Source organism: Esox lucius, chromosome 20 (assembly GCF_011004845.1).
Source record: "Esox lucius isolate fEsoLuc1 chromosome 20, fEsoLuc1.pri, whole genome shotgun sequence".
NCBI classification, from domain to species: Eukaryota; Metazoa; Chordata; class Actinopteri; order Esociformes; family Esocidae; genus Esox; species Esox lucius.
Genome location: NC_047588.1, coordinates 30984096 through 31001805, shown reverse-complemented (window position 1 = coordinate 31001805; position 17710 = coordinate 30984096). Strand labels below are relative to the sequence as shown.

General features: G+C 41.5%; 2 protein-coding genes and 1 long non-coding RNA gene across 6 annotated transcripts in view; all 3 read left to right on the top strand.

The window, feature by feature from the left end:
- Nucleotides 1-3546, top strand: part of LOC105006529 (collagen alpha-1(VI) chain) — a 28024-nt gene extending 24478 nt beyond the window's left edge. The window contains exons 29-35 of the mRNA XM_010865118.3: nt 1240-1248; nt 1487-1620; nt 1693-1799; nt 1931-2111; nt 2244-2415; nt 2532-2561; nt 2697-3546. Coding sequence (XP_010863420.2) covers nt 1240-1248; nt 1487-1620; nt 1693-1799; nt 1931-2111; nt 2244-2415; nt 2532-2561; nt 2697-3304 — 1241 coding nt within the window. The 3' untranslated portion in view covers nt 3305-3546. The remainder of the gene's footprint in view (nt 1-1239; nt 1249-1486; nt 1621-1692; nt 1800-1930; nt 2112-2243; nt 2416-2531; nt 2562-2696) is intronic.
- Nucleotides 3547-11566: 8020 nt separating this feature from the next.
- Nucleotides 11567-15303, top strand: LOC105006530. The gene is made up of 3 exons (XR_827426.4): nt 11567-11846; nt 13941-14158; nt 14619-15303. It is a non-coding gene; the product is annotated as an uncharacterized LOC105006530 (long non-coding RNA).
- Nucleotides 15304-16991: 1688 nt separating this feature from the next.
- LOC105006531 (sodium bicarbonate cotransporter 3) overlaps nt 16992-17710 on the top strand; it is a 48014-nt gene continuing 47295 nt past the window's right edge. For all 4 annotated transcript variants that reach the window (XM_010865122.4, XM_010865119.4, XM_020041233.2 and 1 more), the window contains exon 1: nt 16992-17124. In XM_010865122.4, the coding sequence (XP_010863424.1) occupies nt 17047-17124 (78 nt within the window). In that variant the 5' untranslated portion in view covers nt 16992-17046. The remainder of the gene's footprint in view (nt 17125-17710) is intronic.

Here is a 17710-nt window from a genome sequence, read left to right as displayed (position 1 = left end):
AAAGGTAACGTCACTGCCTCGAAATGTAGCTGCGTCATTGTGGCCAGGAATTCAAATAGTTCTAACTCACAGTGCTGAGTGGTTTGTCAGAGAAAATTGTCTCATCACTTTCCAGGGTTGGTGGGTGGGGGGGGGGTGGGGGGGGGTGTTGAACAGGGCTGTCTTATTTTGCTGGGCTCTTGCGACTACTTGTGGCAGATTGGGCGCCTGCAAGCTTAATTGTAACTCTGGTGTTCCCCTCCGGAGGTGTGGGCTCTGGCAAATACTTCCAGTTTAATAAGGACTGACTCGGAGCACAAATCAAAAAGTACCATATTAAGATATACAAAAAATTTATTGTGACGAATAATATTTTCACAAACACAAATACACTCACCTGTACCACTCATCTCCACTACAAATAGGAAAAAGACGCTGAGACAATTTGCACGAGCTCACCAAAATTGGACAGTTGAAGACTAAGAATGTTGCCTGGTCTGATGAGTCTAGATTTCTGTTGAGACATTCAGATGGTAGACTCAGAATTTGGCGTAAACAGAATGAGAACATGGATCCATCATGCCTTGTTACCACTGTGCAGGCTGGGGGTGGTTGTGTAATGGTGTGGGGTATGTTTTCTTGGCACACTTTAGGCCCCTTAGTGCCAATTGGGCATCGTTTAAATGCCACGGCCTACCTGAGCATTGTTTCTGACCATGTCCATCCCTTTATGACCACCATGTACCCATCCTCTGATGGCTACTCCCAGCAGGATAATGCACCATGTCACAAAGCTTGAATCATTTCAAATTGGTTTCTTGAACATGACAATGAGTTCACTGTACTGAAATGGCCCCCACAGTCACCAGATCTCAACCCAATAGAGCATCTTTGGGATGTGGTGGAATGGGAGCTTCGTGCCCTGGATGTGCATCCCACAAATCTCCATCAACTGCAAGATGCTATCCTATCAATATGGGCCAACATTTCTAAAGAATGCTTTCAGCACCTTGTTGAATCAATGGCACATAGAATTAAGGCAGTTCTGAAGGCGAAAGGGGGTCAAACACAGTATTAGTATGGTGTTCCTAATAATCCTTTAGGTGAGTGTACAGTATAATTGTGAAGGAAACTGTGGATTAATACTATTTGTAGGAATTCTGTAGTTTACATTGTGTCTGGCTTTTAATGATGTACTGTAGATGTGATCAAAAACATCTATCCATGTTGATCTCAATTTTGTCTGTTTTTCTCTTACAGCGTGCTGTGGTAAGATTTTGAAACTTCAGAATGCTTTTGATGCTACATTTTACACATAGCAACAACTTCACCGTCTTGCATGACCTTACATTTCGCTTTTTTACGTTTAACATCACTATGCATGCCAGTGAGAGACACCAACTAAGAAAACTGTATTGTGAAAAAACAAAGATGAACAGTTAGCATGATGTGTTACACTGAGAATGCAATCCTACTATTATAATGATTCTCTAATGGGCATACACAGTGTGCGAGTGTGGCCCAGTGAATCTTCTATTCGTACTGGACAGTTCAGAGAGCGTTGGGCTGCAAAACTTCACCCTGGAGAAACAGTTCATCATTCAAATCATCAACCGGATTACTAAATTCAGCATGGACAAGGTGGGCGAACGTTTGTCCTGACCTCTCCGGTTGAGAGAGGGGCCTTAGCTAAGTTTGCGTTTCCGTTTGCAGAAGGAGCTGGGATCACGAGTGGGTGTGGTTCAGTACAGCCACGGGGGCACGCAGGAGCTGGTGTCTATGAGGGACCCAAAGATCACCACAGTAGCACAGCTAAAAAGGTCAGATTAGACACCGTGTCGTAAATAACATCCATGTAATAAGCCCTGGGTAGATGTTTGATTGTCAGCATATTGTCTGATTCATTTTGTCTGTGTCATGCCTGTTGTGTCTGGTTCCCCCATAACTGCAGTGCTGTGAAAAATATGCAGTGGATTGCTGGTGGTACATACACAGGAGAGGCCCTGGATTTTGTCCGCCAGAACCTTGACTCCAAGAACCGTACAGTGGCAATAGTCTTGACAGACGGGCGCTCGGACACCCTCCGGGACCCCAAACCACTGTCCTCTCTCTGCTTCCTGCCTAATATAAGGGTGAAGGAAGGCATTGGGGCTGGGGCTGGGGGATGGGGGGGGAGAGTGGGACCCAAAGGACATTTTATTATACACTAAAAGTCAGCCATTGTGTTTCAAAGTCTTTGTTTTTCCTCCATATTGGCTCTTCAGGTGGTTGGCGTTGGTATTGGGGACATCTTTAGACGGGCGCCCTTCCTCTCCATGCTGGAGGAGATCACCTGTCAGGACACTTCCTCAGCTGGATTATACTTTAAGATTCAAGACCATGCGCAACTGCTTGAGGATTCCTTCTTCAACAGCCTTACAGACTACATCTGCAAAGGTAGGCAATGTACAGGCTAGACATACAATATCAAGAGCTAGATCTGGAGTGTCTGAATTGAATACTTGTCATGAGCCTCTATGCTCTAACCTAAGGCTTGTGTTGTTTGTTTACAGATAAGAAATGTCCCAATTACACCTGTCCTGGTAAGACTGCTCCTCTTACTAATTTATAAGGTGGCAGTTTTAGTTACCTTACAATGAGGTTATTTATATACTGCAATTAAAAGACTCAGTGTAATGTGTGAATCTGAATCCTAAAACGGCCCATTGCTCCTTTAGCGAACTTCGAGGAGCCCACCGACATTGTGTTCATGTTGGATGGCTCCGCCAGTGTGGGCCCGGCCAACTTTCACAGAGCCAGGGAATTTGTCGGGAACATGGCTACCAGGCTGCTCTCTCAGGACCGGACAGGGCTGCTCCGCTTGTCCGTCTTGCAGTACAGTGATAAGAAGCAGCAGAGAGTGGAGGTGCCTTTCACTGCCAGGGTGGAGGACGTAGTAGCCGGACTAGCGACTACACGCTACATGGACGGGGCCACCGACCTGCCCGCTGCCTTAGCCTTCCTGACCTCCACCCTCCAGAGGGACGGCCGCTCTGCGGTCCCAAGGAAAGCGGTGGTATTCACAGACGGCAGGTCCGAGGCCTCGGCGCGGCGCGGCATCCCCAGAGCAGCTGCCGCCGCGCTGAAGGAGAACATACGGCTACTGGCCATCACTGTGGGCGAGGGTTACGATGAGACGGGCGTGTCCCAACTGGTGACGGGGCTGGCCGGTGGCTTTGATTACCACGTTGTGGATAGACGTGTTCACCGAGTGGCACATTACGCTGACCTGACCAGACTGGTGGTCATGCAGAGTGTGGCTAGGAAGCTCTCGAAAGCACTCTAAAGCTCTTAAACATCTCCCCACTTAATGAAATGTCAATGAACTAGTGTCATGTTTCACTTGTGAAAATGAAAAGCTATTACTAAATAACCTCTGGTATACAGATTTAGTGTTTCTCAGAATATGTTTTGCTTTGTTTCTATTGTGACCTTTCCCTCAGTCTTTGCCTCCACTTTATCAGTTTCTTCTGTCATACTTGATAAGATCTACTTGGCTGATAAATAAATAATTCTGCTATAATTAAATGTTTCCAGATAAGAACAACACTTTTCTTTTGCTCAGATGACAGGGGAGGTTTTGAAAAGACATTCAAGGAAAAAACAAGGAGATATCAGACAAAATTGTTAAGTTCATGGGGTATACTCCACGTACTGCATTCCATGGCATTACATGATACTGCTCGTCATTCTCCCTTCTACTTTGGTCATCCCAAATCGACCTCCATATCAGAACACTTCTCTTAGTCAGATATGTTTGTAATGTTAGTATTATGTACCGTAGTTTAAAAGACAAAATGTCAAGCTATTGACCGCCAGCTAGCCTGACGTGTTTAGAACCATTTACAGTGCAGTGCGCTCCCTAATGTACATGAACAGGTGCATGTTTCATGCCATGGGAGAAATCTTGCGTTTGCACCAGAAAATGTGGTCACAACATGAACAGCTGGTTGTACAGCAGCGCCAGTACATTTCTGAATTACACACATGGGTGGGAGGGGGGGGGGCAATGAACCCCTGAATATTACAGACAGGTCAATCTAAGCCGTTGATTACACATTTTCCTTTCCACAAGATCTGCTCTATAACCTTGTAAAACCTTTTTTGTGTGTTTTTGGGAGCCTTTGCTGGTGTGCATTGGAATAAATGACATCTTCAGAACTATGCTTAAAATGACAAGGCAAGTTCCCCAAAACCAATTGATATTTTATAAGTGCATTCAGACGTTTTAACACAAGTCTTCAGACAATTTCAATGTGCATTTTACTGTAGGCTTTACTGAATATATGGCGATATGATAAACGTTCTTGTCAGATATATGTGCAGCTGATGAAAGCATCTGATTGAATAGAACAATTGAGTTGAAGATTTACCCAGACTTGTCAACAAAATGAGCACTAGAGGGCACTATTGATATGTTGTAAAGCAAAGAAGTCCAAGTAGATGAGTTCTGCAACCCACGTTTAGATAACGCTGCTTTCCTGTTTTACAGAAGGATGTAGTTTGTTTATAGGGACCTTTCCAGATATCTCAAGAAAGACACCTCCAGTCACTATTCTCATCTAGGGGTGTTATTCGGTGGCTGACATCAGAATGTGTTTAACTTTACCACCATGGCCAATGTTAAAAATCCCAGACACTGACACATTCATTGTCTTCTGAAATGGCATGTATTGAGTATATCCGGCCTCAAATGTAATCAGAGAATTAAAAAACATCCCCTGAATCCTCTTTGTGTTCCTCCGGCCCCACAGCTCTTTCAGTTCCCTTCAGTAGACTATGCAGCTGAAGCTCAGGTTGATCTGTGTCTTCAGAGCGGGCCAGCTAGGCTTGTACCAGAGGCAGCTGGCACACTTTTACTGTAGCCCCACGCTTGCCTTTTACAGGTGAGAGGACATTTGGTGGAATGAGAAGTCCATGTGCTCTGTCACAGGTACAGGAGGACCTTGGTCTCCACCGACCTACTGCCCCCGTTCCTCACTGTGTTTCCTTCTAAGGTGTTTTCTGACTTCAGCGGAGGAGTGAAGGAGCGAGGGGTTCTGGTGCCTACTAACCTGGGGTTTCCCCCTGATCATAATCCTGGAGCATGAGAAGAACTTCCCCAGACACTGGGTGGTAGAGAGAGAATGGGATCATGCTTGTATGCTTTATGACAATAATTAATATTTTTTATGTATTTTATTTTTTATGGGATTTAAATATGCTACATTTGCCACAAATAACATTTTAGATGCTTAGCAGTTTTCTTTTTCCAAAGTAGACAAATGCTTTTCTTAAGGAAAGGAAAAACCGATTTACAAAAAATGGGAAAGCAATTTTTTTTGTCCGTTACATGTTTTAGGATTCAAACCAAGGTCCAGTAAATAAATAAATAGTAATGATATTACTGTCCAAAAAACAGGTCATAAACATTTTATTGTTTAATGTTTTAATTCATAAACTACTCAATCACAATCAGCCATTACTGCTACATATATTTTGTCGATCTCTAAGATTTGTCATTCCATTTCTGTGCTCTTAATTATTTTTGGTTGTATGGTAATGTTTTAGCCAAATAATTACTGTAGTTAGACACATTTATTTTGGTTAAATTTGACCAACTATGTACAGTGGTGTTTTTATATGTAGAAAATTGGTGGGGCACAAACCATTTCAAAATATAGGATATATACCAGTAAAGCTACAAAACTCCCTCTTGCTACTGATGTGTTTATGTAACACATCAACAAACAGTGGCTCCACAAAACACTTTTAAAGACTTCTACCAGGTGTTGTAATACACATACTAGAGAAAGAGAGACCTTCTTGTGTAATTGCTTTCCTTCTGTCACACACACGTAAAATTACCACTGTCACATTTTACAAACCTAAATTAAGAATGCAACCAAGCTCATAACCAATGTGCCTACAGGGCCATACGCAGACAGCAATGAGCTCAACACCACTGAAGGCCACAATGGGACAACTTTTTAGAGATACAGCTCCATTCTATGACAACAACCTTAATAGATAAGCATGGATACACTGACACTCATCACCAACTATATCAATCGATCCAGCATAAAAATATGACCAATGCACGGACCAGCACCACAAAGACAGGATGATAAATTATGCTTTCACTCACCAAGGCTGAGGGGTCACTTGAAGAGAAAGGTGGCACAGCGGTTCTTCCTCTGGGCAAATTTTCTGATGACTTTGGGAATTAAGTAATGTAGCTGCTGAATCAGCTGGCTTTCGATGGCCAATGCATTGAGCCATGGCTGTCCCATGGTATTGTGAGTGAAGGTTTTTACCCTCTTCAAGGTGGAAAAGTTCCTCTCTGACTCTGAAGTCGTCATAGGTGTTGTTATGATCATTTTCAGCTGAGTGACGGTCTCAGCAAAAGCCTCCTCTAGGTTTTTCTCATGGATGGATCTTAACAGAGACAGGGCCGTCTTACCAGTGTGAAGCTCAGTGTGGCCGTACAGAGTGGTGAGCTCAGACTCCAACTTTTCCTTGTTTACTAGAAGCCATAGTTTCACCGCACAGTCAAGCTCAGATTTAGGGAATGACAAGACAAATTGTGGGAAGAGCGAGCTGTCAACCATCTTGGCAGCGATCAGGTAGTCACTTTGTGAAAACCTCTGCTCCACCTGGGAGATGACTGTGTCGCATGCCTCCTTCATCACTGGCGCTGTGTTGGTTACTCGTCGCCCTGGCTCGTCTGTTCCATAGTGAACCGTGGCAGCCCATTCATCAGTTTGCTTCCGCGTATTCTGGACATTCTTCTTTAAAAACGGGTGAGCGCACTGCTAATCCCAGATGCATCGATGCTCCGTTTTTGCAGAGTGTTGTATAAAACATCAACTTCTGGCATAAGGAAGAAAAAAATACCTGCAGCTGCAGAAAGGATCGGTCCCTGGGTTTTTTTGACAGGCCGTCGTCTGGTGGCCTCATCCCATCCTGGTTGTGTGTGTATGTCCTCCATACACAGGAGCAGCGCAGCGCGGTTTTCCCAAACTGCATTGACAGTTCTACTTTTAAAGTTTCATCGTACCGCGGGTGGCCTTGGAATGCGTCTCTGTGTTGCCTCAGCAAGTGTCGCAACACGTTTTGGAGCGCCAGAAAAAACGGTGCCAAAAAACACCTTCAGGATGCTCATCTTTGCTAAACAAAGTTGCTGCAAGGTCAGGTTCAGCTGGTGAGCATAGCAGTGAACAAACTGGGCATGTCTCTTTTATTAGTGTCTGTACCCCTCGGACGTTTCCACTCATTACAGCTGCACCATAAGCCTGAGCGATCAGCTTTTCTCCCAGCTTCAGTGGTTCCAGCACACTCTTGATGCTGTTAGAGAGGCTGAGTCCAGTTTTTTCTTTGACTTCCACAAAGTCCAAAAACCTCTCTGTCACTGTATTGTCAGGCAACATGTATTGCAACACAACCACCATTTGTGATTTACAGGAGACATCAGTTGTCTCATCTGCCTGTATGGCAACAAATGATGTCTCGTCCACTTGCTTGGCCATCTCCTCCCTGTACACTTCATACATACAGTCTAACAGTTTGTTTTGTACAGTGCTAGATGTCCCTTTGAAGATGGGCGGAGCGTCATAGTGCTTCTGAAGTCTCGAATCGCCCTCACACGTAGTCTTGAAAATACATCTGAATATTCCAGGATTCAGGGAGTCCACCGACTCGTCGTTGCCCCGCAGTGCGGTTTCACATTTTCCACAAAGTTGAAGACATTTTATGATTCGACTGAGAATGTACCTGTTTTTCTCCACCTGTTTGTTATGCTGCTCAATGGAGCGCCTGTATGCACTGTCAAATGGGCTGCAACATTTACCCTTCCAAGTAAGCCCAATTTCACAGCATTGTCCAGATGTTTTGCAATCCTCTCAAAAAGATGTTTCAAATCTTTGTAACCCGTCCAAGTACCATCTCCACCAAATAGCAGACATGGAAAACAGAAGAGTTAGCTACTTCTTCTTCAAAAACCACTCCATGTTAAACCCGTGGTTACTTTTACCAGCAGTTTGAGTGATGACAGTATCACGTGGCTGATGGGCACCAAGTCGCTTTACTTCAAGTCCATCCATCCATCTTCTTCCGCTTCATCCGGGGCCGGGTCGCGGGGGCAGCAGTCTAAGCAGAGATGCCCAGACTTCCCTCTCCCCAGACACTTCCTCCAGCTCTTCCGGGGGGACACCGAGGCGTTCCCAGGCCAGCCGGGAGACATAGTCCCTCCAGCGTGTCCTAGGTCTTCCCCGGGGTCTCCTCCCGGTGGGACGGGACCGGAACACCCCCCCAGGAAGTCTCTCCTCCAAATTAAGAGTTTCAAACCGGTGCTCGAGTATGAAATCCACTTTATTAATTTTCTCAAGTTATCTGGCATTTGTGAATGCTAATGGCTGTCAGCCCCACATGGCATCAAATGTGTGTGATTTACATTGATCACACTAACATTCTGAGCATGCGTATTAATATTTTCACACGTACAATGTACATTGCATTGTGAGAGAGGGGCTAGCCCCACATTCACGCTTATCCTATGGCCTACTACTGCGAGCTCGAATCAGCAGAACGCAGTCTGAAGCAGCACGGCAGGGACCAATAAAATCCTAACACAAATTATATGCACTTTAGGAAGCTGCTATATTCATATATAATAAATGATAGGAAGTAATCTTCGAGAAATAGAAATAACATAATTTTGTTGCAGTTCTTTCTGTTGACAACAGGTGGGGCCTCTAATGACCAGACGCCCCCGACTATTTTCAGTATAAAAACAATTACAACATTTTGCAATTACTCACTGTTCAAAAAACCGTTTCGGCACCAATGCCCGATAGAGAATAACGTTCCAAATAAAAAGATGATTTTTTTTTACCTGTTCCAAAAAAAGCGCTAACTCAGAGTTTGACGTTCTTCTTAGCCTTGTTAATGTTACCTTAGGGTTCCTGCCGGCTAGGTATAGAGAGTCAGTCTACTACTACATACATGACTAAAAATGGCAACGATGCGAAAGAAGACAAGGGTGGGAGTATTGGGTGTATTTTAATTGTTCACATTATAGGTCACATTAAAGGTGGAAAAGGTTCTGACATGATTTATTTTTGTCTCATTGTTTTACATCACAAGAACCTAGAATTTTAAAAGAGGTGTGTAGACTTTTCATATCCACTGTAAGTGTCAGCTTAGCGAAAAATGTTACCAAAGAATTGATTAAGGTGATCAAAAAAGTACAGACACTGGACAGACGAGGTTTGGGAAAAAGGGTTATCGACAGACACATCTTATTTTGAAGTGTTCAGATCACAAATAATATTTGTGAGGCACAGACCAAATGAAAAGATGCTGGAGGAGTGCTTGACGCCATCTGTCAAGCATGGTGGTGGCAATGTGATGGTTCGGGAGTGCTTTGGTGGTGAACTGGGAGATTCGTACAGGATTAAAAGGATCTTGATGAAGGACATAACTCCGGTTTGTAACATCTGTTCCCCTACAGTATACAATGCATTCAAACTGATTTCATATATGTTTTCTTGGAGAACAATGATATTTCTGAAGGACTCCCATTGAAAATGATTTCATATATGTTTTCTTGGAGAACAATGACAATTCTAAGTGACTCCAAACTTTTGAACGGTTGTGTATATTCTAGAGATGATCAATTCAAAAAAAATTATAAGGATCTCTTTGTGTAAAAAGTAATCAATTTTGTTTTAAGTGCTTTTCAACACAACGTTTTTTAAAGTGCCAGTTCATCAAAGAAAATTAAACATAAGACAGTTTTAAAATATAGACAATAGAGAACGCTGACAAGCCTATGTTGTCTAAGGTGATATTTTAGTTTGGACCTGTGTGTATGTATTATTAGGTGGCATTTGTCCATGCTTGAAATAGCAAATGAGTGAATGGGGGTTTCAGGAGTGCTGTCAGTAAAATTGGATTCTGTATTATTTAGATGTTTTCAGAATGGTATCCATCTGCAAAGTGGTATTCCTGGATCACAAATCTGTAAAGAGGCAACGTGAACTCATCAGTTGCCCTTTTGATAAGATTACGTTTTAGGGAAGAAAAACAATGCTGTAATCTCTGTATCTCACATTAAAGTGTAGGGTTGTATAATCACCCAAAAGGCTATTCCCGTTATCTAACTAGAAACAAAGAACATCAAATAAATGTTTGCTGATGTAACAGTCTGGTGAAAATAAGGGAACATTTACATTTCATTAATTTAGCAGACACTATTGTGCACAGCAACTTACAGAAGTGGTTTTATTCAAAACACACCAATCTATTGCAAATGAAAATAGAGATTAACAGGAACCTAATGGCTGGTCCTACATTATACAACCTGCTATGTAAAATGTATAGAAAAACAGAATGCAATGATGTGAAAATAATTTAAAACCCATATTCAACAGAAAATAATTCAAAGACAACATATCAGATGTTGAAACTGAGAAATGTTATTGTTTCTTGGAAAATACATGCTCACTTTGAGTTTGATGCCAGCAACACGTTTCAAAAAAGCTGGGACAAAGTCAACAAAAGACTGGAAATGCTGTGTAATGCTAAAAAACTAAACCTGGTGGAATATCACACAACTAATCAGGTCAATTGGCAACCAGTCAGTAACATGATTGGGTATTAAAAGATCATTCCAGAGAGGATGGGTCTGTCAGAAGTTAGGATGGGGAGGGGTTCGACACTCTGTGAAAGACTGCTTGGGCAAATAGTGCCACAATTCAAGAATAACCACATTCTGCACAGGTCACAACAGCATGGCTCTGTAGTAAAAGAGTTTGGGTGCTAAACTGGTCTGCCTGCAGTCCAGACCTGTCTCCTATTGAAAACATTTGGAGCATATGAAATGACAAAAACAGCAAAGGAGACCCTGAACTGTTCAGGAGCAGCAATCCTATATCAAGCAAGAATGGGACAACACTCCACTTTCACAACTACCGCAGCTGTTCTCCTCAGTTCCCAATGCTTACAGGGTGTGGTAAACAATAGCATTTCTCAGTTTCAGCATTTGATATGTTGTCTTTGTACCATTTTCAATTAAATATAGGGATAAATGATTTGCACATCATTGCTTGCTGTTTTTATTTGCATTTTATGCATCATCCCTACTTTTTTGGATTGTCGGTTGTATTTTCATGAAGAAATCCACACAATATTACCCATGTTACTCAAAGTAAAACAACACAATATCAGATTAACATGAATTCCACCCCTGTCTTCATGTTCTGTCTCCAAATCTTTCCCGGCACATTCTATACATTTCTATAGGTTCGAGGGATGGAGCCAGTGGCTATTTGGGCACATTTTGTACTAGCTCAGTCTGAAAGGAACAAGCCACCGTCTCCCTTTATTTCCATCTGTTCAGAGTTTGTTAATCCTTTTAGCAATCTGTCCCCTTGTCATTATTAATAATTCTGTCTAAATTTATCCCATGTGCTTTGATAGACAGACTGAAAGAAGCAGGTCCTTTGGGCGCTAATGGGAGAGAGTGGGGAGTTATGCGAATATGTGTGATGCAGGTTGATTTGCCCTGTCAAAATAGAATCACAAAAAAGGGCAGCCCATTCCTTACCTTATTGGTTTGGAGTTTTATTTTTTATGAGACCCTAATCCACAATCAGGAAATAGGCTTTGGCTGTTGACAGGAATCCTGTGTTTGTGAGATCAATAGGCACCGGTGGGCAGATACTTAATTAAATGAATCTCTTGTGGCTCCACCCATTTGTAGGTTGACAGCAATTTGTGTTGGTGAAGCTTCCTACATAGCAGACTAACAGAAGACACTACAATACAGCATGGCAGCATTTGTCTCGGTGAGTTCCTCTCTTACAGGCATTTATGTCTGTTGACCCTTAATTATTTGACACAAGCGATGTTTGTAGGTCTTGTATGTGAGTGAGTGGGGCAGTTTCTATGTTAAATTGAAATTGTTAGTGTAGGCCCTGTAATCTACAATTTTTAATAATGTTTAAATTTAATTGTTTCTATTCTGAGTTACATGCAAATGTTTTTGTAAAGAAGTAAAATAATGTAGTCTTATAATATATCAGGGGCTTTTTTGTCTTTTAACAGACAACATGCTTTTGTGGTGTAATATTTTCTGGATGTTTCATGTAATTGTTTTCTTTATTTAAATCTTATTCAAATACTGTGCTTTGAAATAAACATGTAATTAAGAAATTACAGCAAATGTTTTATATACTTTGCAGAGAAAGGGTGAAATCCTTTTCCACATAGAAATGTCGTAAACAAATTAGAGTGTGCAATGTAGTGCAGTGTGAGCCTTTAATCCATTGTGCTACATACAGTGGATTATTTTCATACATAAGTGGGTCCTGGTTTAGAAATAGGTCTATGCTGAAATTGATGCTCTCTAGACTCTAGAGAGCTGTCCTGAAATCCTATTACTATAAGAAAGTACAACCCTGTTTCCAAACAAGTTGGGAGGCTGCATTAAAATGCTAATAAAAACAGAATGCAATGATGTGCAAATCATTCATCCATATATTTAATTGAAAATAGTACAAAGACAAAATGTCAAATGTTAAAACTGAGAAAAGTTATTAAAAAAAAAAATGCCAGGAACACGTTTAAAAAATGTTGGGACAGGGGCATGTTTACCACTGTGTTGCATCACCTCTTCTTTTATCAACACTCTGAGGAGACTAGGAGACTAGTTGCTGAGGAGACTAGTTGCTGTAGTTTTGAAAGTGAAATGTATTCCCATTCTTGCTTGATATAGGATTGCAGACTCTTTTACTATGGAGCCATGCTGTTGTGAAACCTCTCCTCTTCAGTCCGGAGAACACGATGTCCATGATCCCCAAAAATAATTTCAAATTTTGATTTGTGAGACCCCAGGACAGTTTTCCACTTCGCCGCAGTCTATCTTTAATGAGCTCGGGCCCAGAGAAGGCTACAGATTTTGGATTTGTGGGTACAGCAACGTACTGTGTTCACAGACAATGGTTTTTCGAAGTGTTCCTGAGCCCATGCAGTGTTTTCTACTACAGAATCGTGTCTGTTTTTAATGCAGTGCCACCTGAGGGCCTGAAGATCACGACCATCCAGTATGGGTTTTTAGCCTTGTCCCTTGCATACAGAGATTTCTCCGGATTCTCTGAATCTTTTAATGATATTGTGCACCGTAGATGATGAGATCCCCAAACTCTTTGCAATTTTACGTTGAGAAACATTATTCTTAAATTGTTGCACTATTTGCCCATGCAGTCTTTCACAGAGTGGTGAACCCCTCCTCATCCTCACTTCTGACAGACTCATCCTCTCTGGGATGATCTTTTTATACCCAGTCATGTTACTGATCTGTTGCCAATTGACCTAATTTGTTGTGTGATATTCCACCAGGTTTTGTTTTTTAGCATTACACAACATTTCCAGTCCTTTGTAGCCTCTGTCTCGACTTTTTTCACATGTGTTTCTGGCATCAAATTAAAAGTATGCATATGTTTTTTAAGAAACAATAAAACAAAAGAATGTCATTTTCGACAATTGATATGTTGTCTTTGTACTATTTTCTATTGAATGTAGGGTTTACATGCTTTGTGCATCATTGCATTCTCTTTTTATGTACATTTAATGCAGCATCCCAACTTTTTTGGAAATGGCGATGTAATTGTAATTGGCTATGGCTGGCCTGTGTTGATCATATATGATTTTAGCTGTGTGTTCTTTATGGGGAGAGGGCTCTAGCCACTCATATTATTTAAATCTATCTCTGTATGGCTTACGTTTTGACAGGGATGCGTGCACAGGGGTTTCAATTTGTCCACTTACTTTCCTTTATTTGGGAATTGTCTCACCTTGTCTGTAAAATAAAGCTGGTAACCCTTATGAAGAGTTTACCCCTCTCTTTTACATTGACCTTTGCCCTCCCTGAACTCTTTCAGTTGGCTACATGTCACCACTGCAGTGTATCTTCCAGACATGGCCTCATCTACAGGGACTCCATGGCAGCTCTATCCAGGAATGTCATGGTTCCAAGTTATACCAGGAGACATTTTTCCCTGGTTAGAACAATGCCACTGCGATCTAGGGGAAGACTCATGTCCCAGAAGATTGCTGGAGAGGCCAAGCCTCGTCAAGCCTCCCCACGCCGCGCTCCAAGGTCATATTTTCATGACTGTCATAGTAGAGATGTATGGATTCAGTAATGTTTTGAATAGTCTTCTTATTTTGGTTCTGCACATGGACACAAAGAGAGACAGGCAGGGGCTTTACTGCTCTGTGCAACAGAAAAACTGGGGATCACTTCCCACACATGGTGCAAGTGTATTGTTTCTGCATGGGTTTGAACGAAGCACACAGCTCTTTCTTCAACAAAAAAAAAAAATCTTTCCTCACTGTCTCAGTGAAATAAAGCTTTAAATATAATAGTGTGATTGCATCATCACATGAGTCAAGCTGGAATGGTCTAATGTGGTTGGGACAATGTTTACACCATTTTGGTTTCTGAAAACCCTATGATATCTCATTTTCAATAATTAAATAACTAATTTACATTAAATGACAGTATTTATTGTCTCAATTTTAAAATGCCATTTAACTTTGAAACTCTCTCTTTGCAGGACAAATCCCACGGATTTCGATTCCATATCTACCTCCAAGCCTGCTAGCGTGAAACATTTTGTACATGTGCAGTTAAGGAAGCTGTTTTCCCTGAATGACACCCAAAGGCACAGAAAGAGTAGCATAAAGCTGAAATCCTGAAGTATTGCACATTTATTGGGTGATCCACAAGGTGGCACTCTGATGCTTCAGTTGGGAAAACATGATGGAGTCTGCTGGAAGGGTGCCTACCAGTCAACACCATGACATGGTTATACTTTGATTGCTCTAACCTGAGCAGGATTAAGTATGCTGCCTTGCAGTTATTCCCCAACTTAGTCATATATCGTTGCTAGGGGTTCCTGTGAGGACAAGCAAGTTTGTGAGTGAGACGATTCAGGTCTTTTCTCGATCGCCAACATAGTGTTGAACAGAAAGTATGGCAAAATAATTGAGCCTGTAGATTCTAATCATATCGTGGCTTCCAGTACAGGTTAAGCAGTAGCTATTGCATATCATGTGTAACAGTGAATTGTACTGGAACAAAGTGTGTGCTTAACAATGACTGTTTAATTATTGCTGTGAACGGTCAAATACAATGTTATAAGCATGTACAGTCGGATAATTTACTTGTTTGTTTAGAAATAATGATCAAATCAGTATTGTATAGAGCAACACTGTGTAATAAAAGCTTACTAACTATATGGGTGAATTCAAGATAAGTCATGACTGAACCAAATCAGACACATTGGGAGAGACTTGGATAGACACTAAAACATGAATTAAGCTCAATCCATTCAAATCAATAATATTTTTATTTTTATTTCTTATTAAACATTGGAGTCAACAGTTGGCTCCAAAAATATAATTTGTGTTCGACTAAGGTTGCCTCGGATCTTCAGAGAGAGTGAGAAAGGGTGAGAGAGAGGGAGAGAAAGAAAAAGAGAGAGCAGGCATTAAGCTACTCCCCACCTGTAGAAGTGGAGCCCTTGTGAGCATTATCGGGACACCAGCATTACTTCCAGTAACTGCCCAAAGAAATACCTGAGACCAAATTAAAGGGATTACAATGTTTACAGACTGCATCTTTGGTCCCTAGAAGGCTGACCCCCAGCATGTGGGGGACAATCTTGATATTCATTAGACACACTCACACACACACACACACACTCACTGGAATGCACACATATATTCTCACATACACAAACACGTACGCACTAGTTTTGCCATCCTACAACGCTGATCATTTGGAGACCATATACTGTATGTGTGCCTGGCACTTCTGAAGTGACCTCCAAATCTGTGACTATTCCAAATGTTTTCTAAATCAGTTATCCGAAAGTGGGGCCCAAAGACTCCCAAAATCTACAGGCAGATTTATCTTAAAAGGTTACTTCTACATTGCCCACAAGATAATAATGATTATGTTGATCAAAGATGTATGTATTTTCATGGGAGTATAAGTAAAAGTGCCCAGATAAATTCTACTAATTGTATGCCTAAGTACTTTGTGGAATTTATATTTTGTCCTGATTAGAACAGCTATGCTTGGTCTTGGTGAAACAGGGATTGATTGTTCATTTGTCAGCCACTATGAACAAATCTTTCATTACAAAGTTTTAAAAAAAAAACTTCTTAAGGATTATATCTCAAATATAAGCCCTGTTTGAGTATTCTCTGGCAAATGAAACTAGCCTTGGAAACATTAATGAGCTTGAATTATTGAAGTAATCCATCAGGATTATGCTGTTACCAAAAACATCAGGGGGCAAACTCTACATGAATATGAATCAGTTAATCTGTAATAAGCTCCTTACAGGCACCAAATACATCTAGTTACGAATGACAGATTCCCACCATACACACTTTCTTAGAGTGACTACAGTAAGCATACAGCACTTTAATATAGGTTGCTATTCAGAGGGTTAAGTGTCTCTGAAAACCAATATGATTAAGTGCTTACTGTTTTGTTTTACAATCAGGTGAATTCAAGGGCCAAAAGAATGACAGTAAAACCAGAGATAAGCCTTATTACTGAATCAATAGCCTTGAGAAGATATTAGGTAAACACAATAAATGTTTTATGCTAAAAATAAGTGGATTTGTGCTTTCTTGTGGGCATAATTACGTTAGTCCGTTGGAAACTCACACAGAGCAATATAAAACTTGTAGTACTAAGGACTTCAAGATCAAGCACTCGCAACACAGCATCCCTGCTCTTTGTCACAAGCCCCGCCTGGATAGGCTTGACGCATCCGCCCACTTGTCCTTTTCACTCTTATCATTGGTTAATGGATGCCGGTTCCTCGGATGTTAAAGGCGAATACAATCTGTCAATCAAAATAGGGCGGGCTATGCGCTGGGTAATGTATGTAAAAATGCAGTCAGACGTGTTAGTGGTGGCGTAGGCACGTCAAAAGGGGTATTTCGGAGTTTGATATTTAAATTATGCCTGAGGACAGGGGACAGAAATTTCGACAAATGGAGGAAGAGGCCAGTGAACAGATGCGACCTCTCCTGACATCAGTGAGTACCAAGTTTTTGGTCAGGTTGTTTGCTTTCTTAACAGTTTAAGTTTCTGGAAATGTGTTCTATTTGTTAGCTTGGTGAGCTAGTAGCAGTTCAGTTGAAGTCGCATTTCTCAGAGAAAGGAATGGACAATAAATGGGGGGTGGGGGTACATGTTTGCCACCAAGGCATAGAGGTGGACGGGACACAGAACTTGTAGGTACAATAGCAAACAACTTTTTGCTGTCATTTTGTACCAGGTTAAAAGCCCGGACGTTGTACTTTTTATGTACATGAGCAATAGTGATGCAAATAATTTGCTTTCTTCGTCATTGTTTTTGGGAACCATGTGTCTGCCAGGAAGCAACGTTAGCCTAGCAATCATCGGTCTTTGGTGGTGATTTACAGGCGAAATATTTTGAGACATAAACCTTTTATTGTAATGAGGACCTGTGCTCGCATGGGATGATCAGGGGTTATCACCACGTGGACTCCCAATCTCCCTTTCTCTCTCGTTCGCTTTCTCTCTCAAACCGTTCAGGACATTTTAGCTTAAACTTCAGAGTAATTCAGGGCCCGGTTCCTCAAAAAACATTCAAGGACA